This window comes from Haematobia irritans, chromosome 1 (assembly GCF_050003625.1).
Source record: "Haematobia irritans isolate KBUSLIRL chromosome 1, ASM5000362v1, whole genome shotgun sequence".
NCBI lineage: Eukaryota > Metazoa > Arthropoda > Insecta > Diptera > Muscidae > Haematobia > Haematobia irritans.
In genome coordinates this window covers 145,891,752-145,917,079 of record NC_134397.1, presented here as the reverse complement: position 1 = coordinate 145,917,079, position 25,328 = coordinate 145,891,752, and the positions used below count along the sequence as shown (strand labels likewise).

The 25,328-nt window shown below is 28.2% G+C and overlaps 1 protein-coding gene across 2 annotated transcripts in view; it reads left to right on the top strand.

Moving 5' to 3' along the window:
• Window positions 1-25,328, top strand: part of Eip93F (Ecdysone-induced protein 93F) — a 586,579-nt gene that overhangs the window by 319,026 nt on the left and 242,225 nt on the right. Inside the window, exons 1-2 of one of the 2 annotated variants that reach the window (XM_075291854.1) lie at window positions 3,449-4,319; window positions 21,859-23,699. The exons of the other annotated variant lie outside the window; for it this stretch is intronic. Coding sequence (XP_075147969.1) covers window positions 23,675-23,699 — 25 coding nt within the window. The 5' untranslated portion in view covers window positions 3,449-4,319; window positions 21,859-23,674. Of the gene's footprint in view, window positions 1-3,448; window positions 4,320-21,858; window positions 23,700-25,328 lie in introns of those variants that run through there. 2 annotated transcript variants of the gene reach the window in all.

Below are 25,328 nucleotides of genomic sequence, written 5' to 3'. Positions count from 1 at the left end.
CGGAATTTGCGGTGTCTATAAAGCCAAGAAGTCAAATCGGGAGGTCGGGCAATATGGGAGCTATACCAATACCTCTATAATACCTCTATATTTTGCATTTCAGGCAAATCGGATAAAAATTCGGATGTCTGGATGCTCAAGAAGTCAAATCGGGAGATCGAGCCATATGATATAGCTATATCCAAATGTAGACCGAATCACACCATATTCACCACACCGATTATTAAACTTCAAGTACCTACAGATTTTGAAGTTCAGGTAAATCGGATAAAAATTGCGGTGTCTGGAAGCCCAAAAAGTCAAATCAGGAGATTGGTGTATATCAAACTATGAACCGATACACATCATGTTCGGCACACTTATTTATGTACCCAAAATACCTCTAGATTTTGAAAGGCATGCAAATCAGGTAAAAATTGAATTGTCTACACGCTCAAGATCCCAAATCAGGGGGTCGATTTGTATGGTGCTATATCAAAATATGGACAGATATAACCCTTCTTCGTTTTTAGTTCAGTTTAATTGAAATTTCCTAAAATTAACCAAAATTTTCCTTCATAGTAGGTTCATTTGTTTAGTGTAGAATTAGGAGATTCTACATACGCGTCCAAAAAGTGAGATTATGGAGGATGACACCAATCTGTCCAAGACGACTTTTATTTGTACCGTAGATGGTCCATTGCGGTTCCTCAAACAATTTTTCTATTCATCATCGTCACTGTTCCGTTCAGTTCGCCCTAATCCCATCATATGGTGTAATTTCCTTCAGGATACCATCTACAAATATCGTTATTCTTCAGACCGATCCTTATCATGTGATTTCCCAGAGTGTTGCGTCCTGTTATGACTTCTTCTCCTTTATTTGCATCGTCATTAGTATACTAGAGTGTCTGCTTTTATTTTCGTCGAAGAAGCCCATTTTTGCTATTGATTTGTGGCCCTTATGCTGTTCAGTGAGAACCGTAAGCCCTCTACGACAGCCGCTCACTAACTTTGATCTTATCTTTGTATTGCCCATTGCTTTTATCGCTGTCTGAATATCGATGAAAATGCTGATATCGCATCTAAATAGCGGCCTCATCGTCAAATATGCTGCTCTCGTCGTCCAACGTAGAGAACTCCCCAATTACAAATTCTGGGCCAATTGAGACCCATCAACCCATTTATTTCTATAGAAAATTTTGTAAAAAATTTATTTCTATAGAAAATTATATTAAAATTTCATTTCTATAGAAAATTTTGTCAACATTTTATTTCTATACAAAATTTTTGCAAAATTTTATTTCTAAATAAAATTTTGTCAACATTTTATTTTATAGAAAATTTTGTCAAAATTTTACTTTTATAGAAAAAATTGTCAAAATTGTATTTCTATAGAAAATTTTGTCAAAATTTTATTTCTATAAAAAATTTCGTCAAAATTTTATTTCTATAGGAAATTTTGCCAAATTTTAATTTCTATAGGAAATTTCTACAGAATTTTCATTCTATAGAAAATTTTTGCAAAATTTTATCGCTGTAGAAAGTTTTTGCAAAATGTTATCGCTATAGAAATTTTTTGCAAAATTTTAGTTCTGTAGAAAATTTTATCAAAATTTTAGTTTTATAGAAAATTTTATCCAAATTTTATTTCTATAGAAAAATTTGTCAGAATTTTATTTCTTTAGAAAATTTTTGCAAAATTTTATCACTGTAGAAAATTTTTGCAAAATTTTATCGCTGTAGAAAATTTTTTCAAAATTTTATTTCTATAGAAAATTTTGTCTGGATTTCTATTAACAGAGGTAATTTGTGAAGTACCTCTTATTTGGAGAGGAATATTTTTAAAAATCTACCAAAACATCAATAATTTTACCAATCTACTAAACAGTAAAAATTTACCATTTTTGGTATAATTCTACCATCTGTTATAATCGTGAAGCTAACCGCGCCTAGTGTTGTTATTCGATTTTTAGTTTTTTACAGTGCATCTTCAAATATCGAATTTTAATCGTTGAAAAACTGGAAATTCATATTGAAAATCTAAAAAAATTGATTTTTATTGATTTTTTTCATGCATTGTTTGCTTAAAAAAACAACACTTTTTCCCTAATTCTATAAACTAAGCTACATATGAATATCGTCACAATCTCAATTTCACCGTGTTACAAACGATATGAAATGAAAATCATATCGTATGAAAACCATCGTATGTTATAGAGGAGGAGGGTATAAATAAAATGCACTCTTGCTCACTTGTTGTAATTCGGCTTATTTTCTTCTTAGCTTTGCTCCTCCTAAGTGTATTTCTTTAGTCCCCCTTGGTGAATATATGAGTATGTGGGTTTTGTTCTATTAAGCTTTGACTCTCTTCTCTTAATTTGCTGTGTGTGGTGGGGATGATGTTGATAATGAGAAAGGTGGATGGATGTTGATAAATACAGCCCTTTTATTGTTGTGTAGCAGAATTCAACACACCACACGCACACCATGTCCAGGCCCAGTTTAGAGTTCTGCTAGCTGTTCAGCTAGGAAATGTTCGAATGATGTTCATTCGTTTTGTTTTGCGGTTGTGAGATTCAATTTATTGTTGTTGTTGCAGCTGGTTTTTTATTCTCTCACTATGTTGCATTGCTATTATTACGATGATGATGATGATGACGATGGGGTGCTGATGGTTGTATATGAATAACGTGAGCTGTTTCATGTGTTTTTTCATAATCAAACACAAAACGAACGTCAACTGCAGCAGAGCTTAAAAAACTCACAGTTGCAGCGAATAAGCTTCTCTGCCCGGAATGCAGCTGCGACTGCATTATTCTCTGCTACTGCTAAACTTACAAAAAATAATGCAGTTTTTTAATGTTAAGGTGTGACGTTAATGTTAGTTGTGTTTTGCTTGATTCTAGTTGCATACAGTGTATGTGTGAGCTTTCCTTCGTGGTGGTTTCAAGAACAGAATAGAACTCAGCTGGATGTTCGATGTGTGTAGTAGGCCGCTAACGCATACACCATATTGTAGTGCATGACGCTGATACGTCACCGTGGTCATGGATGTTTGTGTTCTAGATGGCGGAGTGAGTAAGCCTGCGAGTGCATTAATAGGAGAGTTAATGTACACGTATTTATATTTGTGTGTGTGTGTGCATAGTATTTTATTCATTATTGTTGTTGTATGGGTTTTAAGGGTTCTGTGTGTGATATAATTTTGCAAATAACTTTGACGGTGGCAGTCGCATAAACACAACGCATCCGATATGCAACGGAACGCATTTTCGGATGCGGCCGATACGATCCGAGTAACTTCCGATCGCGCCTATCATTTGTAAATAAAAATGAGTATTAACAAAGATGCTCTCTTTTTTCATTAAATATATATATATATTTTTTTTACTAATTTTTTATAAATGCGGGTGACAAACCTTAAACGCATACATTCAAAGAAAACAATATGGAGGTGGAAGAATATTTTAGTGTTTTTGAAATAAAAAATAAATAAATTCATCATGGCTAAAAACCGCAAAATTTTTAGAATTAAAAAAAAAAAAACAAGAACAGCAACAACAACAACAAAATGATATTTAAATTCGGAATGGGTTTCTTAGAAATTTCGAGCCAGAGAGTAGGGAGAGCCCATACGAATTAAAAGCTTAAACTCTCAAACCCCGACAACGGAATACTTACAACGCTAGTCGAAAAAAAGGAAAACATGGCTCTCCATGCCTAAACTAAAATTAACAACTCTTTATCACAACAACAACAGCAATAATAACCAATAATGTAATCGTTAATATAAATGTGTTGGTGTACAGCGTTTTGTTTTTTTTGTTTTTTTCGTGGCATTCTGTGTTGTCGTAGTTTTTCCTTTTACATCTCCCGGTCTATTTCTGTTTCCCGCTCTATAGTTATTGGCATGGCCGTCATCGTCCTCGTCTTGCTGCATTCTGTGTTGTCGTTATTGTGTTCGCCATCGTTGTCGTCGGCCAAATGTTTGTGAAATTGTCGCTTACATGCCTTACTTTTCTTCGCCGTCCGTTGTTGGGGGTTCTGGTTGTGTGGTGAACTCTGGTGTTCTATGCAATTTTTGTTGATGGCTCTCTCACTCACTCTCTCTCCCTGTGTTCAATGTAGTCCGTGTTCTGTTCTGTTGATGTTGATGAAGTCTGTTGTTGTTCTGTTTTAGTGTTGTGTTTTTTTTTTGCTATTTGTCAAATTTAACGCGTTTTAACGTTATTGCCATGATTCTTTTTTACATCGTTTTCATTTTAGTTCGCAATCGTTGCATTACGCGCTCACTTGCTCGCCGCTAAATACGCTCCAACAACATTACGCGCGTTCTTGTAATAAGACTTGTAACTGCATGCGTTATTGCATTTCTTTGAGTTTCTAAACCTTTCGTTCAGTTGTTTTTTATTTCGTTTTTTTGCAATTTCAATTAAATCAAATATTATTTTGAAAGAAAGAAATATTTCTTATTATTTTCAATAAAAAAAAATTTAAAAATATTATTGTGTGCGTGTGTTTTTTTATTAATTGATCATTTGTGTCTTTATTTCTTTGAGTTTACTTTAATGAAAATTAATAATGATATTTTTTTTATAATCATAAAGAAATTAATTGAAAAAAAAAAATGTTATATTATGATTTAATGATTTAAACGAAAATAATATAAAGTGATAAAAATATATAAATATTTTTAATGGATTGTGGACAAAACTTGTGCATTTTTTGGTAATTTTAATAAAAGTTATTATAAAAAAAAATATTTACAAAAAAAAAAAAAATAAATAAACAAAAATTTATAAATATAACAATTAAAAATCTGAGTAAAATATGTAAAATATGAAATAATTAAATACAAAAAAATATTTTTTTAGTTCATTATTATCAAATAAATTAAAAAAGTGGAAATAAAAAACAAAAAGGTTTTGTACAGTATTAATTAAACAAACGTGACCTCGTAATGAATAAATAATCACAAAAATCTAAACAATAGAAATAGTAGCAGCAGCAGTTAAGATACCTAAATTAATAATAAAGATTTACATAAATGAATTGTAAAAGAGTGCTAGTGACTTAAAATATTGTAACAATTTATGTGGATTTATAAAATCGAAAAACAACAATAAAACATATAAAAAAAACTACATCCAAATATTCTAAAATAATATCTAAAATAAAATAAAATATTATGGATGAATAAATCCTTGCTATAAAGATTATAAACATTGGAATACAATATGAAAAACATAAAGAAATTAAAAAAAAATAATAATAATAATACTTATTTGGTGATAGTGAACATTTTCTTTTGTGACAATACAAATTCTCTGAAAACAAAATGATATTTATAAAAAGTTTTAATGAAAATATTGTGCAGGGGATAGATAATAAATCAAAACAATTAAAAAAAAATTAATAATTTTTTACATTTTAATAATATTATTTTTACATTTTAATAATAATTTATATGAAAAATAATTACTAATAACAAAATAAATAATAATAATTAGTAGTGCATAGTATTTGTTTGCTCCGAAACGAAAATATTTCGCAGGAGATAATAAATCTAAAGACTTAAAAAATAAATAAATTGAAAAAAATTAAAAAAAAATTGTATGAAAAATTAATAATAATTAAATAATAATAATATAATAAATCTAAAAATTTTAAAAATATATAAATTGAAAAAATAAAAAAATATGTATATATATGAAAAATAAATAATAATAAAATAATAATAATTAATAGTGCTTAGTAAATGTTTACTTGCAAACACAATTTGAGACTAACTAGGTTCCCTTTTGTGGCAAAAGTCGTCTACTTGCAGCCAAATAACAATAACTCTGTCAGTGGTTGCCACAAACAAAGTTTTAGTTGCAAATAAAAATGATCATTTTTTGTGTATATGTCTTTAAAGTGTAACAATACCAAAATTTCCCGCAAAGAAAAAATTCTTTCCTCCGTAATGAAATTTTCCTAAAAACTTTCTTTACGAACCAATGAACTCGATTTTATGACACCATAGATGACTAATGCATTTAGCAACAATTAAAAATAAAAAGAAAACTTCGTTTGTCTAAAATTTCGGTTTTGAGAAATTAAAATTATTTCTTCAGTGTTCGATTCTAACAAATAAAAAAAAAAACTAAATTTTGAATTTACAAAAATAGAGAAATTTCACCATAAACGGTATTTAGAGAACTCGAGTTGCGCTTACTTGTACACCGATAGAAAAGTTTTTTTTTTTTTGTACGGAACTGCAATTTTACATCAACGAAGTTTTCTTTTGTGTTTAAAAAACAAAATCATTCGGAGCAAACAAAAAATGTTTTAATACCATTATTAATTTTGCCGGTCACAATTTTGGTTTTATTTTCTAGTACGGAAAAAAATTTATAACAAACGACCAATTTCATTTGAGAGAAAAAAATTTTTTTTTGTTCTCTTTTGTTGGTTAATATTTTTGTTTGAAAGAAACGCATGTTTAATTCAATATTTTTCGTTTATCTGTAAAAAAATGTTCTGTCAGAGCAAATCAAAAACAATAGTTTTATTTTGGATTTTCATACTTTCGTTTCTATGTTCTCGTAACGAAATCAATTTGTAACAAACATATGAACTACCCCGAAAAAAAATTGGAAATTCTTCTTAAGGCACAACTTTAAAAGAACTTCCAAAAATTTCCTCTCAAAGATGTTCTTTATTTTAAATGCACAGGAAATTCTTTTAATACAAATTTTTTAACTAGCTTTTTTCATATTTTTTATTAGGTATTTTTTTTTTTTTTTTTTGTTTCAAATATTTTAAAAGCAGAGTAAGAAATAACAAGTATATACAGCAGTAAGTTCGGCCGGGCCGAATCTTAAATACCCACCACCATGAACCAAATATTAGGGTTTCCTTTGAAATTTCAGGAGGGCTTGAGGACTTGAGGACACAACCCGAAGATAAATTTAAAGATTTCACCTATGAAGACTATATCAGATTCTGGATTTATAAGAACCATTTTTGTTTGAGGTTTAGAGGAATCATTAACATCTCTTGTAAGTGTGCAAGAAAATTAAAAAATAACGTCTTGATTTGAAATCTTAAATCTGTAGAAGTAAAATCTGGAAATTTTACATTGAGTTTCAAGCAATTTTCATGATTAGTGTGCCTTCTACACCCTCAAGAAATGAAGTCGGTCTATATGGAGGCATTACCAAATGGACCGATAAAAACTTAATCCGATACACGTTTTGTGAGCCTAAAATACCAGAATATTTACAATTTCAGGCATATCAGATAAAAACTACGGTTTCTAGAAACCCAAGGAGTTAAATCGGGAGATCGTTCTTATGGGGGCTATACTAAAATATGGACCGATACTCACCATTTTCGGCACACCTCTTTGTGACCCGAAAATACCTCTAGATTTCCAATTTCAGGCAAATAGGATAAAAACTTCGGATTCTAGAAGCCCAAGACCCCAAATCGGGAGATCGGTCTATATGGGGGCTATACCAAAATATGGATCGATACTCACAATTTTTGGCGCACGTATTTGTGGTCCTACAATACCTCTAGATTTCAAATTTCAGGTAAATTGAATAAAAACTGCGGTTTCTATAAGCCCAAGAAGTAAAATCGGGAGATCGGTCTATATGGGGGCTATACCAAAATATGGATCGATACTCACCATTTTCGGCACACCTCTTTATGGTCCTAAAATACCTCTAGATTTCCAATTTCAGACAAATTGGATAAAAACTACGGTTTCTATAAGCCCAAGACCCCAAATCGGGAGATCGGTCTATATGGGGGCTATACCAAAATATGGACCGATACTCACAATTTTTGGCGCACGTATTTGTGGTCCTACAATACCTCTAGATTTCCAATTTCAGGTAAATTGAATAAAAACTGCGGTTTCTATAAGCCCAAGAAGTAAAATCGGGAGATTGGTCTATATGGGGGCTATACCAAAATATGGACCGATACTCACAATTTTTGGCACACATATTTGTGGTCCTACAATACCTCTAGACTTCCAATTTCAGATAAATTGAATAAAAACTGCGGTTTCTATAAGCCCAAGAAGTAAAATCAGGAGATCGGTCTATATGGGGGCTATACCAAAATATGGACCGATACTCACAATTTTTGGCACACGTATTTGTGGTCCTACAATACCTCTAGATTTCCAATTTCAGGTAAATTGAATAAAAACTGAGGTTTCTATAAGCCCTAGAAGTAAAATCGGGAGATCGGTCTATATGGGGGCTATACCAAAACGTGGACCGATACTCACCATTTTTGGCACATCTCTTTATGGTCATAAAATACCTCCAGATTTTAAATTTCAGGCAAATTGGATAAAAACTACGATTTCTATAAGCCCAAGACCCCAAATCGGGAGGTCGGTTTATATGGGGACTATATCAAAACCTGGACCGATATAGCCCATCTTCGAACTTGACCTGCCTGCAGACAAAAGACGAGCTTGTGCAAAATTTCAGCACGATTGCTTCATTATTGAAGTCTGTAGCGTGATTACAACAGACAGACAGACAGACAGACAGACAGACAGACGGACAGACGGACATCGTTATATCGTCTTAGAATTTCTCCCTGATCAAGAATATATATACTTTATATAGTCGGAAATCGATATTTCGATGCGTTACAAACGGAATGACAAACTTATTATACCCCCGTCACCATTCTATGGTGGTGGGTATAATAAAATGATACAAACTATTCAAATTTTGTCGAAAAAAAATGCTTAATCCATTGTAGAAAAATTTTGCGAATTTTGTAAAATATTTGAGGTCAAACGTTTCAGACAAATGCTAAAATACATTAAAAATCATAAAAAATTATAAATAATATTTTTTTGGCAAAATATCACAAAATTGCCCAGCAAAAAAGCGTCGCCAAAAAAGTAATGAGAATGTTCTTTTTGGATCCGGAAGTGGTGAAAAATTGACGCAGAAGCGATGAATTTAACATGGGCTTGTCATATGACGGAAGTCCTCCATTTCAACAGCCGTTGCTCTGAATTTGCATCACTTCTTAAGGTGTGATGCGAATCCAGTGATTTGGTTGTGAATAAAGAAATTTTGTGATATTTTGACGAATAAATAATTTTAAAAAATTTGTATGATTTTTAATGCATTATAACGCTTATCTGGAATGTTTGACATCAAATATTTTCAAAAATTCGCAATTTTTCTAGAAAGGATTTAGCCTTTTTTTCGGAAAAATTTAAATAATTTGCACTATTTTATTAATTTTTAATCTGTTTTTAAGCCATTTGAAACAATAAAATTTTACATTTCCTATTAAAAATATGAAAAAAGCGATTTATAAAAAATTGACTCAAATGAACTTCCTGTGCAGTTAAAATAAAGAACATCTTTGGGAGGACATTTTTGGAAGTGCTTTTAAAGTTGTGCCTTAAGAAGAAATTCCAAATTTTTTTACTGGGTGTTTAATTCACATCCAGAACTCTGAATTTGGATCCCACCATAAGCGGTGATGCCAATTAAGGGCAACAGCTGTTGAAATGGACGGTTGTCCGTCTTATGACAAGCCCATGATAAATTCATCGCTTCTGCGCCAATTTTGCACCACTTCCGAATCCAAAAAGAACATTTTCACAACTTTTTTGGCAACGCTGGATATCTTATAAGTAATTTCCCAAAATTTTTAGAGCACTATTTTTCAAATATGGATATATGGAGTTTTCAAAATAATACAAAATTCGTATAAACAAGAAATACTTTACTAGACAAGCAATATTATAATAAAAAAAAAGTTTCTTTAGGAGCCAACAAATCCACATTTGTGGCAACTATAATAATGATTGTCTCTAAAATGATATTAATGTTCTGAAAGAAAAGTTTTCACTACAAAAAATATATGTTTTGTCTAGAATATACTTTTTGAGAAAATAAATTCCAAACAAATATCTAAGGAAAATGGGTGCGGAATTGGTTAGGCGCATTTTATACACCAACGTATGGATTCCCTTAATGCCATATTATATCTACTGCCTTTAACAAGAATATATTGTCTGATCAAAATTTCGGACTTGAGACTTTTTGCGAAAATATATTCCAAACAAATCTCTAGGGAAAATGGGTGCGGAATTGGTTAGGCGCATTTTATACAACAAGCGTGGATTCCCTTTATGCCATATTATATCTACTGCATTTAACAAAAATATATTATCTGATTAAAACTTCGAGTTTGAGAAATGAAAACATTTCCCAACACATATAACTGAAGGACCAATGAGATTATATTATATTAATAAATTATTTTGGGTAAATGTCCCTTTATGCCATGTTACATCTACTGACCATTAGATTATTATGTAGATTGTTCCAGTATTGATGGTCATGTTTTTGTCTAAAATATACTTTTTGAGAAAATAAATACCAAACAAATCTCTAAGGAAAATGGGTGCGGAATTGGTTAGGCGCATTTTATACAACAAGCGTGGATTCCCTTTATGCCATATTGTATCTACTGCCTTTAACAAAAATATATTATCTGATTAAAACTTCGAGTTTTAGAAATGAAAACATTTCCCAACACATATAACTGAAGGACCAATGGGTTTATATTACATTAATAAATGATTTTGGTAAATGTCCCTTTATGTCATGTTACATCTACTACCCAGTAGATTATTATGTAGATTGTTCCAGTATTGATGGTCAAGTTTTTGTCTAAAATATACTTTTTGAGAAAATAAATTCCAAACAAATCCCTAAGAAAAATTGGTGTGGAATTGGTTAGGCGCATTTTATACAACAAGCACGGATTCCCTTTATGCCATATTATATCTACTGCCTTTAACAAAAATATATTGTCTGATAAAAATTTCGGATTTGAGAAAAGAAAACATTTTCCAACACATATAACTGAAGGACCAATGGGTTTATATTACATTAATAAATGATTTTGGTAAATGTCCCTTTATGACATGTTACATATACCGCCCATTAGATTATTATGTAGATTGTTCCAATATTGATGGTCATGTTGGTTTAATTGTCTACACAAAAAACCTGGAAGATATACATATTCAGACAAGCAATCAAATCCTTGAACTCTACATTTCTCACTACCGAAAATCCCTCAACCAGATGGCTGAGTAATTCAGTATGCACTTAATGTAATATAACAATTTGTTATGCATCCAACAGTCTCAGAGCTCAGAGCATTGGAAGAATATTTGTAGATTGTAGGCCGGTGCGATCTTCCTTTTTTGCGATAAAACCCCGTAATTTTACAAAGTATTAAAAGAAATTTACAAAATATTAAGGACAAATTTCTTTAAAATAATGAAATTTAAATTAAAATAAAATAATTTTTTTTTTCATTAAATTTAGGACACAAATTTTGTAAATTTGCATCCCTCTGTTAAAGACGCATGTGTTTGAAATAAAGCTAATTTTCATTAAGGTAAAGAAACACATTTTTGATTAAAAAAATTGTCTTTAAATTAACTGAAATATTGAAAGTTAAGATTTAAGATAAAAACGCTTCAAATATAGGCTAAGACTTATTTTGAAGTTTAAAGTTTTTTTTTTGGAATTATTAAAACATTTTTTACTTTGAAGTATCCGTTATAATTTGGATTTTTAAACTGACAATTGTTTGTACGTGAGAACCTTTATTAATAAACTGCGAAAAGAGAATGCAAATTTCATAAATGAGATCTGAATCCTATTTAAAGCTAGATAGGTCGCTAAAAAATTTCTTTATTGTAAAGAAGCCACATCTTTGGCTCGGTATCAATACCAAAATCCTTAAGGGAAGGTCAAAATCTTTTGATCCAAGTAAACTTTTTTTTTGAATGTAGCTTCCTAAAAAATATATTGATTTTAAAGATTTTTTTGAGTGTATATAAACCAAAAAATACAAAATCAAAAAAAAAAAACAAAATAAAATAAAATAAAATAAAATGTTCAAATATCGCCACAAATAAAATATTTTGTTATTGTTTTTATTGTTTAATATAAATAAGACATTCGGTATATAAATAAAACAAATCCCAACCATAAAAATGTAACCACAAAATAATAAAACATTTTGAAACAACTAAAAATGAGAAGAAAAAAACTTATAAAATCTAAAACAGATCATCGTGAAGAAATCTATAAATAATAAATAATAATTTATAAATAAATAATAAATAAATAATAAATTATTTATTCTTTTCCTCTGTTGGTGAAGCTACACTTGTAGTTTAGTCAATGCATGGTTTTAAGCTGAAATCAAAAACAACAACAATTTATTTAAAATAATTTTAAAGTGTATCGAAAACTCCAATTTTATTTTTTATTCCTATAAATAAAGTGAAAAAATGTGATTGTGATAATTGATTTTATAAAATTTTATATAATTTACAAGCCTCTTATGCTCAACCCCGCCTTAAGAGGGGCTTCATTAAAATGGGAAACACGTCTGAAGACAAGAAATTGTTTAAATTAAAAAAAAAAACCTAGTTTAAAATATGTTATCAGGTGATTAAAACAAATGCATCATTAGAGGGCACACATAATAAAATGTGATGTCTTAAAAACTCCCATTAAGTTTTACAATTTAAACAAAAAAAAATCTACCCAAACATATCAGGAGGCTTAATGAATAAAACTGCTGATTTAAAAGACCATCCGTGGTATAATTTTTCAAATTCCTGTCTACAAGATCAAATATATGAAATATATGTAATATTTCCAAAAAGAAGTTGGTTTTGCCGACGCTAATTACCATGAAAAAATTTGCAAAATATTTTACTATGTAAAATAAGAGAAAAATTTTATTTTTTTTTATATAAACAAAAATATATAAGACGTGGTGTAAAATTTTTATTATATGCAGAAAAAAATTGCGGCCCAAAATATTGGTCCATGTACACTTAAATTCTAAATCATAAAGATTTAATTAGTTTCTATAATATCAAATAAAAAATTAATTCATTATTACTTAGTGAGATGATATATACACAAAAAAGTTTACATGAGTAGTACTCCGATCCATTTCATTGTAATTCACTAAACTGACCTCTGAATGCTTTGAATTGCTTAAATAAATGAAAATAACAAATGCCTTTTTATAGCCGAGTCCGAACGGCGTACCACATTGCAGTGAAACCACTTAGAAAAGCTTTGAAATCTTCAGAAATGTCACCAGCATTACTGAGGTGGGATAATCCACCGCATAAAAACTGTTTGGTATTTGGTCGAAACTGGGTTCGAATCCACCACCCTGTGTATGCAAGACGGGGATGCTAACCATTGCACCACGGTGGCTCAATATTTCTGTTAATTTAAGAACCATTTTTTTTAATAAAAAAAAATGTTTCTTTATTTTAAGGAAAAATTGCTTTAATTCAAAGACATACAGATTTAGCGGAGGGAAACAAATTTCTATAATTTGTATCCTAAATTGAATAAAAAAAACCAACATTTTGAAGCATTATTTGAAAGAAATTTGCCCTTAATATTTTTTGAAATGTGCATACTAAAATTTAGTTTGCGTAATCTTTAATATCATGTAAATATTTTTTCAGTGTGCAGTAGATTTATTAACACAAAAAAATTAACAAAGGATATGAGTGTTATTTTAGTTAAAATTTTCTTCATTAAAAAAATTTCCTTAATATTGTGTCGATAGCTTGTCCTAAAATTTAATTTACTTATTTCTTCATTTTAGGTCAATATTTTTTTTTAGTGTATTCAGTTTTTATTCATTTTTCAATAAAAACTGAATATATGGGGCTAAATGAAAATTGGATTTTTTGTGAGTGTATTTTGTAAATTGTAGTTAAAAAAATACAAAATATTGGAAAAAATTTTAAAATTTTACTTCTCCAAGTGGTGCCGTTTTTTGTTCATTTGAACTTCGAATCTGCTATACGCTTCTTCACTGAAAAAAATATTTACGTTATTACTCAATCTAAATTTTAGGATGGGCAATTTACATAATACTAAGGACAAATTTCTTTTTTATACATTTTTTATTTATTTTTTATTAAATTTAGGGCTTAAAATTTTGGAAATTTGCGTCTCTCCGTTAAAGTTGTATGTCTTTGAACTTAAAGTAAGGAATTTTTAATTTAATAAACTTGTCGAAGACGTTTTGTCGTTAGAGCTAGGTGATGTGACTTTAAAATGGATGTCTTTCTTGACCTAAAAGAAAATTCTTATGAACTGATTTCAATTTGGTTTTCAAAGTTCTTCAATGTATAAATAAAATTATCTTCCTTTCAATGCGAAAATTAATTGAAGTAAAGACAATATCTTTGGAACTAGTTAAGTGTTTTTTTTTCAGTGTAGGTTCATGAGCTAAACTCCAATAGCTTAATCCTGAAACCATTGAAACATTTAGCCCCCAAAAAAAAATTAAAATTTTCATTATACCTTGAATAATTAAATTGGTTCTTTTTTATTCCTGTCCAACTTCAAATTATTTCTCTTAAATGTTTTTTTTTTTCTTTTTTTTCGGTTCTTTTCGTTTTGCAAACGTCTGCAAAAATAGGGATAACTTTTTTTTTTGCCCACTCTTCGGTTCGAGCACTTTTGGAGCTAGTGGATTTTCATTTCAATACACTTTGGACAATTTTCGTTTTTTTTTTCACAAACCAGCTTACTCCTATTTCCTGCTGAGAAGAATATCGCCCCCCTCCATACCAAGAAAAAAAGCGCATTAATTCACCAAATGTCTAGCAGGCTATTAGGGTGGCCGGGGGCAAGAGGAATGCAAAAACTGAAGGCCAAAAATAGAAGCATAAATGAAGAAAAAACTTCAACAAATTTCAATTAGAAAAAAATTAAATACCCTCCAATCTCGCTCTCTCCAAACACAGACAGAGAAAAAACTAATGCCCAAAAAAATGCCATTAAAATAGCAAAAAAAAAACGACCGAAAATCTAGTGCTAACAAAAGTTCTGGTCAAAATTATTCGTTGCTTTTGTTTTCCTTTTTTTGCAAGAGTTTTTATTTTAATTTTTACGAATTCGGGAGTTTTTCTTGCACTTTTTTTTGTTTTTGAATCATTTTATAGCAACGAATTTTATACACCTTCTTCATTAGGTTTGTTTTTTCGTGAGTTCATCTCGTCCCGTCTATTCATCTCCTTCAATTCTAGTTGAAGTTCTTAACTAAACTTTGCCGTCGGGATTTCCGTAACTATGATGGCTCCCCCACAGATTTTTTTTTGGATGATACTGTAAAAAAATTCACTCATCCACAGCTGAAAATATAAAAACGTAATGAAAATATATGAAAAAAATTAACAGACATTTTTTATGGCATCATAAGAAAACAAAGACAAAACGTTTATGTGTGTGTGTGTGTTGGTGTGTCTCTCACAAAATCATCTGAAAGGAAGTAGCCCTAGAGAATAGACGTCTTGTCTTAATTTCTTGTTTTTTTTTTTGAGATTTTCTTTTACCAATAAATCCAAAAATTATAGACTGATGAATTACAATGGAAAACTCTTTGCAATGGCCACAAAAGATTAATTAATGAAATTTGTCCTAACTGCAAACTAGATTTGAATGGGAGATTATAGATGACCATACATATTTTGTTTTTTTTTTGGCAAGTTACAAAAACTCTTTCTCTCTGTGTCTGGGATTACCTTGTAATATAAATTTCTTTAAAAGCCTTAAAATATCCTAAATCACTATGAGGTAAAGGCATAATAATTTTAAAATTGGTCCTAGACCCCCCAAAGACCTACTCTGAATCAAGTCCTAGCCCAAAGGGGCTAGTTTTAGTGACACATTTGTTATTCGTAGAAATAATTAACACCAACATTTTTCAATTTTAATGTTAATATAATTTGGAAAAAACAACAAATTAAAGGTTAATTGATATAATGACAATATGACAAATTTGATTAATATTTCAATTCACAACAAAATTCAATGAAATAAAGTAATTGAATCAGATAAATTTTTTATTGGCTTAATTAAGTGTTGATTACCGAGATTTATATTCATTGATTAAAACACTTTCTTTTAAAAATGAATTCATTCAATTAAAATTTGATTCAATTCAATTTTGTCGTGTTGTCATTATATCCCAGCAAAAACATTTGCAAGTTCTTCTTAACTCATTACTTTTAATGTCACTCGAGCCAACAACTACTCTTCCGAAATTTGGAAAAAATTTTACCAAAACTCTACTGAACAAAAAAACTTATTTTACAAAAATTTTATTTCTATAGAATTTTTTTTTTCAAAATTTTATTTTTGTAGAGAATTTTGTCAAAAATTTATTTCTACAGAAAATTTTGTCAAAATTGCATTTCTATCGAAAATTTTGGCAAAATTGTATTTCTATAGAAAATTTTATCACAATTTTATTTCTATAGAAAATTTTGTCAAATTGTTTGTTTCTACAGAAAATTTTGTCATAAATTTATTTCTATAGAAAATTTTGTCAAAGTGCTTGTTTCTATAGAAATAATATTTGTCATAAATTTATTTCTATAGAAAATTTTGTCAAAATTTTATTTCTATAGAATATTTTGTCAAAATTTTGTTTCTATAGAAATTTTTGTCAAAATTTTATTTTTAGAGAAAATTTTGTCAAAGTTATATTTTTATAAAAAATTTTGTTCAAAATTTTATTTTTATAGAAAATTTTGTCCAAATTTTATTTTTATAGAAAATTTTGTCAAAATTTTATTTCTACAAAAAGTTTTGTCAAAATTTTATTTCCACAGAAAATTTTGTCAAATTGTTTGTTTTTATAGAAAATTTTGTCAAATGTTTTGTTTTTATAGATAATTTTGTCAAAATTTTATTTCTATAGAAAATTTTTTCAAAATTTTGTTAAATTTTAATTTCTATAGTAAATTTTGTCAAAATTTTATTTCTTTAGAAAATTTTGTCAAAATGTTATTTCTATAGAAATAAAATTTGGAATTTTGTCAAAATTTTATTTCTATAAAAAATTTTGTCCAAATTTTATTTCTATAAAAAATTTTGTTCAAATTTTATTTTTATACAAATTTTGTAAAATTTATATTTCTATAGTAAATTTTTGTCAAAATTTTATTTCTGTGGAAAATTTTGTCAACATTTTATTTCCATAGACAATTTTGTCAAATGTTTGTTTCTATAGAAAATTTTGTCCAAATTTTATTTCTATACAAAAATTTATCAAAATTGTATTTCTATAGAATTTTTTGTCAAAATTAAATTTCTATAGAAAAGTTTTGCCAAAATTTCTATAGAAATAAATTTTGATAAAATTTATTTCTATAGAAATTTTTGTCAAAATTTTGTTTCTATAGAAATTTTTGTGAAAATTTTATTTCTATAGAAATTTTTGTCAATATTTTGTCAACTTTTTATCAAAATTTTATTTTTATAGTAAATGTTGTCAAAATTTTATTTTTATAGAAAATTTTATCAAAATTTTATTTCTATAAAAAGTTTTGTCAAAATTTTATTTCTATTGAAAATTTTGTCAAAATTATATTTCTATAGAAAATTTTATCAAAGTTTTATTTCTATATAAAATTTTGACAAATTGTTTGTTTCTATAGAAATAAATTTTGTCATAAATTTATTTCTATAGACATTTTTGTCAAAATTTTATTTCTATAGAACTTTTTGTCAAATTGTTTGTTTCTATAGAAAATTTTGTCAAAATTTTATTTCTATAGAACTTTTTGTCAAAATTTTATTTCTATAGAAATTTTTGTCAAAATTTTATTTTTATAGAAAATTTTATTTTTATAGAAAATTTTTTTAAAAATTCTATTTCTATAAAATTTTTGTCAAAATTTTATTTCTATAGAAAATTTTGTTAAAATTTTATTTCTATAGAAAATTTTGTCAAGATTTTATTTCTGTAGAAAATTTTTTCAACATTTTATTTCTACAGACAATTTTGTCAAATTGTTTGTTTCTATAGAAAATTTTGTCATAAATTTATTTCTATAGGGAAATTTGTCAAAATTTTATTTCTATAGAATGTTTTGTCAAATTTTTATTTCAATCTAAAATTTTGTCAAATTGTTTGTTTTATAGAATATTTTGTCAAATTTTTTGTTTTTATAGATAATTTTGTCAAAATTTTATTTCTATCGAAAATTTTGCCAAAATTTTGTTAAATTTTTATTTCTATAGTAAATTCTGTCAAAAGTTTATTTCTTTAGAAAATTTTGTCAAGATGTTATTTCTATAGAAATAAAATTTGGAATTTTGTCAAAGTTTTATTTCTATAAAAAATTTTGTCCAAATTTTATTTTTATATAAATTTTGTAAAATTTTTATTTCTATAGTAAATTTTGTCAAAATTTTATTTCTGTAGAAAATTTTGTCAACATTTTATTTCTACAGACAATTTTGTCAAATTGTTTGTTTCTATAGAAAATTTTGTCATACATTTATTTCTATAGGAAAATTTGTCAAAATTTTATTTCTATAGAATGTTTTGTCAAATTTTTATTTCAATCTAAAATTTTGTCAAATTGTTTGCTTAATAGAATATTTTGTCAAATTTTTTGTTTTTATAGATAATTTTGTCAAAATTTTATTTCTATCGAAAATTTTGTCAAAATTTTGTTAAATTTTTATTTCTATAGTAAATTTTGTCAAAATTTTATTTCTTTAGAAAATTTTGTCAAGATGTTATTTCTATAGAAATAAAATTTGGAATTTTGTCAAAGTTTTATTTCTATAAAAAATTTTGTCCAAATTTTATTTTTATATAAATTTTGTAAAATTTTTATTTCTATAGTTAATTTTGTCAAAATTTTATTTCTGTAGAAAATTTTGTCAACATTTTATTTCTACAGACAATTTTGTCAAATTGTTTGTATAGAAAATTTTGTCATAAATTTATTTCTATAGGAAAATTTGTCAAAATTTTATTTCTATAGAATTTTTTGTCAAAATTTTATTTCTATAGAAAATTTTGTCAAAATTTTATTTCTATAGAAAGTTTTGTCAAAATTTTATTTCTATAGAAAATTTTGTCAAAATTTTATTTCTATAGAAAATTTTGTCAAAATTTTATTTCTATAGAAAATTTTGTCAAAATTTTAGTTCTATAGAAAATTTTGTCAAAATTTTATTTCTATAGAAAATTTTGTCAAAGTTTTATTTTTATAGAAAATTTTGTCAAAATTTTATTTCTATAGAAAGTTTTGTCAAAATTTTATTTCTATAGAAAATTTTGTCCAAATTTTATTTCTATAGAAAATTTTGTCAAAATGTTGTTTCTATAAAAATTAAATTTGGAATTTTGTCAAATTGTTTGTTTCTACAGAAAATTTTTTCATAAATTTATTTCTATAGAAAATTTGTCAAAATTTTATTTCTAGAATGTTTTGTCAAAATTTTATTTCGTTTTGTTTTGTTATTGTTGCTTTTGTTCTTTAATCACTGTTGTTGTTTTTGTTTTCAGCTTAAAACCATGCATTGACTAAACTACAAATGTAGCATAACCAACAGAGGAAAAGAATGTTTGTCAAATTTATTTGGGCAAAGCCCTATAGACTGCAAGATGGTTGAATGGACGCACGTTTCGGAATTACCACATTCCTCATCAGCATCCTCTACTTGCAGCAAAACTATCAACCAATTATCAGAATAAATTCAGGCAGTTCATTAAACCCAACAATGAACCACACTTGAACCTTCCGAAAAAAGGTTTTACATGATAGCCGGCTTGTGCTGAAATAAATTCGTACAAACATATCTCTTTTCCTTTGCCACCGTCAAATCAACGATTTTGTCAAAATTTTATTTCTATAGAAAATGTTGTCAAAATTTTATTTCTATAGACATTTTTGTTAACATTTTATTTCTATAGACATTTTTGTCGACATTTTATTTTTATAGAAAATTTTGTCAAAATTTTATTTCTATAGAAAATTTTGTCAATGTTTTATTCTATGGAAAATTTTGTCAAAATTTTATTTCTATAAAAAATTTTGTCAAATATTTATTTCTATAGAAAATTTTGTCAAAATTTAATTTTTATATAATATTTTGTCAAAATATTATTTCTATAGAAAATTTTGTCAAAATTTTATTTCTTTACAAAATTTTGTCAAAATTTTATTTCTATAGAAGGTGTATGAGGTACCTCTTACTTGAAGAGAAATATTTAACAAAATCTACTAAAACATCAAGAAATCTACCAATCTACCAAACAGTAAAGAATATACCATGTTCAATAGAACTCTAAAATCTGTGGCAACCGTGGTTGAAATTCCCATGGTCCGCGTACGGAATGTTTGTCAGGGCTTCAATACTGTCTTTAGAACATTTTTCCGCTAATATTCGGCATTTATATTGACCCCATGGGCAATGAGTACGAGTGGGGAGCGACCAACAGCCGTTACGGGGACTACACCATCACCTCTCTGGATTTAGTTCCATTTTTCAATATGTTTTGCATCCATTATTGAGCAAGTTTTTCTTTACCACTGCGGCTGGACTTCCATCAAATCTGGCTTTCAGTTTTCGAATCATTTCTAATATAGTTAGTTATAGAATTGACATTATTTGAAAAAAATCTCGGAAGCAAAAGCTTGTCGTGGCTTGTAAGTAATTTAATGAAAACAAAAATTTATACAGTGCACGCTAAAAATCATCGTATTGTAGCTACCAAACACTAAAGGTACTAAACACAAAGATTTATTTGGCTTTAAAAGAGCAACTTTATCAATTGGTTGAAAAGTTCGTTTCAAAGCAAAGAATTTTTGGAACTTTCAAAAAAAAAAGAAAAAAAGCTTAGAAACAAGCAGAAGACACGCAAATTAATTCTGGAGCGGCTTAGATAAAAATTCACTTTTGTCTACATTTCAATAGAAACATGTCGAAAATAAAATAGGTCAAATACTGCTAAAAAGAGCATGAAATGAGTTTTTCCCGTCTAAAGTCAAATTGGCAACGTTGTTGGTATTCGAAATTAATCGATACTTATACCAACCACTTCTTATGTAGAAGCTTTGTTTAATTTACTAATTGATAATGATTATAAGCAATCGCTGCAACATTTATCATAATTTCGAATATATTTGAAAAATACTTAATAAGAAAATGGAATTTAGTTTATTTAATATTTCGTTGCAGAGGAAAGAAAGGAAATATTTGTGCAACAATATCCCATTTTTTGATTGCTGGGTTAGACGTGATATTTTCAAAAACTAAAATATGAATAAATTTTGATAACAAACCAAATAAAAAATGGGCGATTTCTCAAATACATATAGAAGAAATAAAAAACAAAACATAATAATGGAATAAAAATATAATAAAATTAAAATAAAATAAATATTAAAAATATAATAGTATAAATAAACAAATCAAATAAAAAATAAAAAAAAAAACATTGTAGTAAATAAATAATTAAACTACGAAGCAAAAGATTTTATAAAACAATATTTTATAAATAAATAATTAAACTACGAAGCAAAAGATTTTATAAAACATTACCAAAGCAAATTTCTAAATTAGCTGCATTTCTTATTTCTTTATTTATTATTATTATTTTTTTTAAATTATTATTATGTTTTGTTTTTTAATATTTTAGATTTTAGTTAAAAATAAATAAATTATGCAAGATAATAGAAAACACAAAAAAAGAAAATATCTATAGAAACCAAGAAAACTACAAACTACAACCTGCAAAAACAAATTAATGACAAAAATTATTTAATTACATAAATAGTGTTACAATAATAAATCTATAAAAGTGCAATCAATCAATCAAACAATTATTTTGCAAAAACCACACACACAAAAAAAGAACTCATCAAATATTTCTATGAATTTATGCTAAAACCGTATACAAATAATATTAATTATGTTTTATTTTCTTTTTGGCTAATAATTAAAAAAGTTCAATCAGCAACAAATTGCAACTTTTGAATTGTTTGCAACAATAATAACAATAACAAATGGAAATAAAACTAAAACAACAACAACAACAAAATATATATATTTAACAATCTAAACAATAATGCAACATAATCAGAAAATATAAGAACAGCAATAAATCAGCAACAACATCAACCATAACCACATATCATTTGTGTAACCAGAAAAAAAAGACATTTAAATTTTATTTTCCAAAATATTTAGAAGAAAAAAAGTCACACAAGAAAATTTCTTTTGGATTTGGAATAAACAAGCGGCAATTTTAATATTTAACAATAGCATCAGAAAACTTTACTTAACGAAATTAAAAAAAGAAGGCGTTTTTTAAAAAACAACAACAGTATATAAAAATTAACAACAACAAGCAAAATCTTTTGTATATAATATACACAAAATAAAAAACCTTCAACTTCAGCATATAAAAATCTTCTCTCCAATACCATTTCCTGGGGATACGTTTTGAATACAACAACCTGCTCTTCCCTGGCATCCACCGGCCTCCCCAAAACCCGCCCCCACCTCATCGAAAGCCTTACCAGCTTATTGTATTTAATCAACAGCATCATCATCATCAGCATTATCACCAAGGGATAAGGGTGATGTGTTTTCTTTTTTCGTCTTAACCAGAAATATTGAGTGGTAATTACATATATACATATAACACCAACAACGACATTACCATTACAAAAAAAAAGTATCCAACTTTTGGTGCCTGTTTGGCCCCGGGTTAAAATTAAAACAAACCACCATCTGTAGCCAATATTGGGGAAAGGACTAAAAATCACCATTGTAAAGCAATTTTTTAACAACAGCAATTCCATGGAAGTGCGTAAATAAACAACAAATACATTGACAGCCATTGCAGATGAGAACACCACTTTATAATACCATTGCATATTTTTGGGGGCCATAGAACAGCCAAAATCCAAACGAAAAACAGGCAACTGCATTAAATTAAAAATTTCCACATTGCAAAGTACAGCCTTGGGCATCAGTATCAGCATCATCAAACCCCCCCCCCCCCCCCTTGCCATCTACAGAATATTGCATAATAAATTTACGCATTAACAGTGGGGGGAAAAAGGTAGAAAAACGCATTGTGACTGACCCCCTCTTACCAGGAAAAAAACACAGAGAACCACAAACAGCAGACAAAAAAGTGCTCCCAAAACGCTGCCTTCATTCAAACCCTTCAGCTTCAGCCCCCAATCGACCCATTCACAAACCAAAAAAATAAATAAAACAAGGATAGTACAGTCGAAACACCGTTTGTTTTGCCATAAAAATCTTTGGCATTTACGCACATTTCTGTTGTTGTTTTTATTCGCAAGCGTTGTTTTTTTGTTCGTTGTTTCCAATGCGTTTTTTCACTGCATTTTTTTCTGCTGCCCGTTAAGTTGAGCTGTTTTATATTAACCGTTGTTATATCTACACACACACACACATACGAACGCGTCTATATAACAATCAACATCATTCAATTTATATAAATAAAGCAAGCAAACCAAGTCTCTCACACACACACACACTCGCACGCATCCAGACAAAAAGAGAAAGAGAACAACGGCACGCATATATGCGTATATGTGAAAAACCAAAAAAAAAAACAAAAAAGAAAGGACTCTTCATCACTACCACTACTCCAAATCACTACTGACAACATTGGCCGCCCCATTATCATACATCAGAGCGACTGTTGGGGGGGCGATATATGAAAATTTGCCTGAAAACGCGTTTGTTTCATCGAAATTGTTGCGGAAATACAAAAATATGATGCTATGCACATCAGCGCCTATGAAGCATGTACGTATGTATAAATATACAAAAATTCAGACATATACGAAATATAAAAAAAAAATAACCTCCTATATACTATGTACTTATATATCTACCAGTGTCCATTTTGTTTTTTAATTTCTTTTATATACAAAAAAAAAAACATCCACTTTATATACAATTGTTCTGTTTATATACATAAACGTATGTACATGTATATTTGCTTCACCATAATCTCTTTAAAAAAAATTAATTAATTTTTCTCTTCAATGACACTTTTTTTAAAAACAAATTTTTTGGTGAGGGATCTTCTTTCCAAAGTGTGTTTTTTTATCCTCTTTTTTATCTCGCTCTCGCTCTGGTGCATTTATGTTTATTTCACACTTTTTAAATAGCTTAATTGCCAGAGTTTTCAATTTTAATTTATACCTATCACCTTGAGGTATACATATATAAGTGTAAGGTTCGGTTCCAGTAAAATCCTTAATTTATATTCCATAAATTCTACACAGAAAAAAAAGTAAACTACATTATGGGAAAAATTAACTATCTCGTGCGAAAAGTGAACTAAATTGTATTCCAAATTTTTTAGATTCATTAAACTAACGAAAATTTTCCGATATTTTTGGATTTTTAATTACCATTTACGAAATTCATCTTCCTCGAAAAGAAAAAATTAACTAAAAATAAAGAAAAAAATCTTAAGCGCCATTTTAACCACGCTGTAGTTCATTCTTACTATTTTTGAGAAGTGTACGAAAAACTTCTTCTGTTTTAGTTAGAATTGAACTAACTTGTATGCGATTAGTTCAATTCTAACATTTAGTTCATAAAATTTTTGAAACATACTTGGAATAAAGAAAAAATCGTTGGACTGGGGAAAATTTCTTAAAAAAATTTAAAAATGAACTAAAAACAAAATAACATCTTTGCAATAAATATTAGTTCATTTTAGCATCAGTTTTAAAACAGACTTTTTTCTGTGTACACTTGAAAGAATTTCCAATTTTTTATATATAAGTTTTGTTAGGGGATCATCCTTGGATTTCAGAACCCAGCAAAAAATTGGAAGTACTTCTAAATGGACAACTCTAAAAGCACTTCCAAATATGTCCTACCAAAGATGTTCTTTATTTTAGATACTCAAGAAGTTCCTTTATTTAAATTATTTTTATAACTTTTTATACCCTCCACCATAGGATGGGGGTATATTAACTTTGTCATTCCGTTTGTAACATATCGAAATATTGCTCTAAGACCCCATATTCTGGGTCGTGGTGAAATTCTGAGTCGATCCGAGCATGTCCGTCCGTCCGTCTGTTGAAATCACGCTAACTTCCGAAAGAAACAAGCTATCGACTTGAAAATTGGCTCAAGTAATTATTATAGATGTAGGTCGGATGGTATTGAAAATGGGCCATATCGGTCCACTTTTACGTATAGCCCCCATATAAACGGACCCCCAAATTTGGCTTACCGATCCTCTAAAAGAAGCAAATTTCATCCGATCCGTCTGAAATTTTGTACATGGTGTTAGTATATGGTCTCTGTGGACCATGCAAAAATTGGTCCATATCGGTTCATAATTATATATAGCCCCCATATAAACCGATCCCCCGATTTGGCCTCAGGAGCCTCTAAGAGAAGCAAATTTCG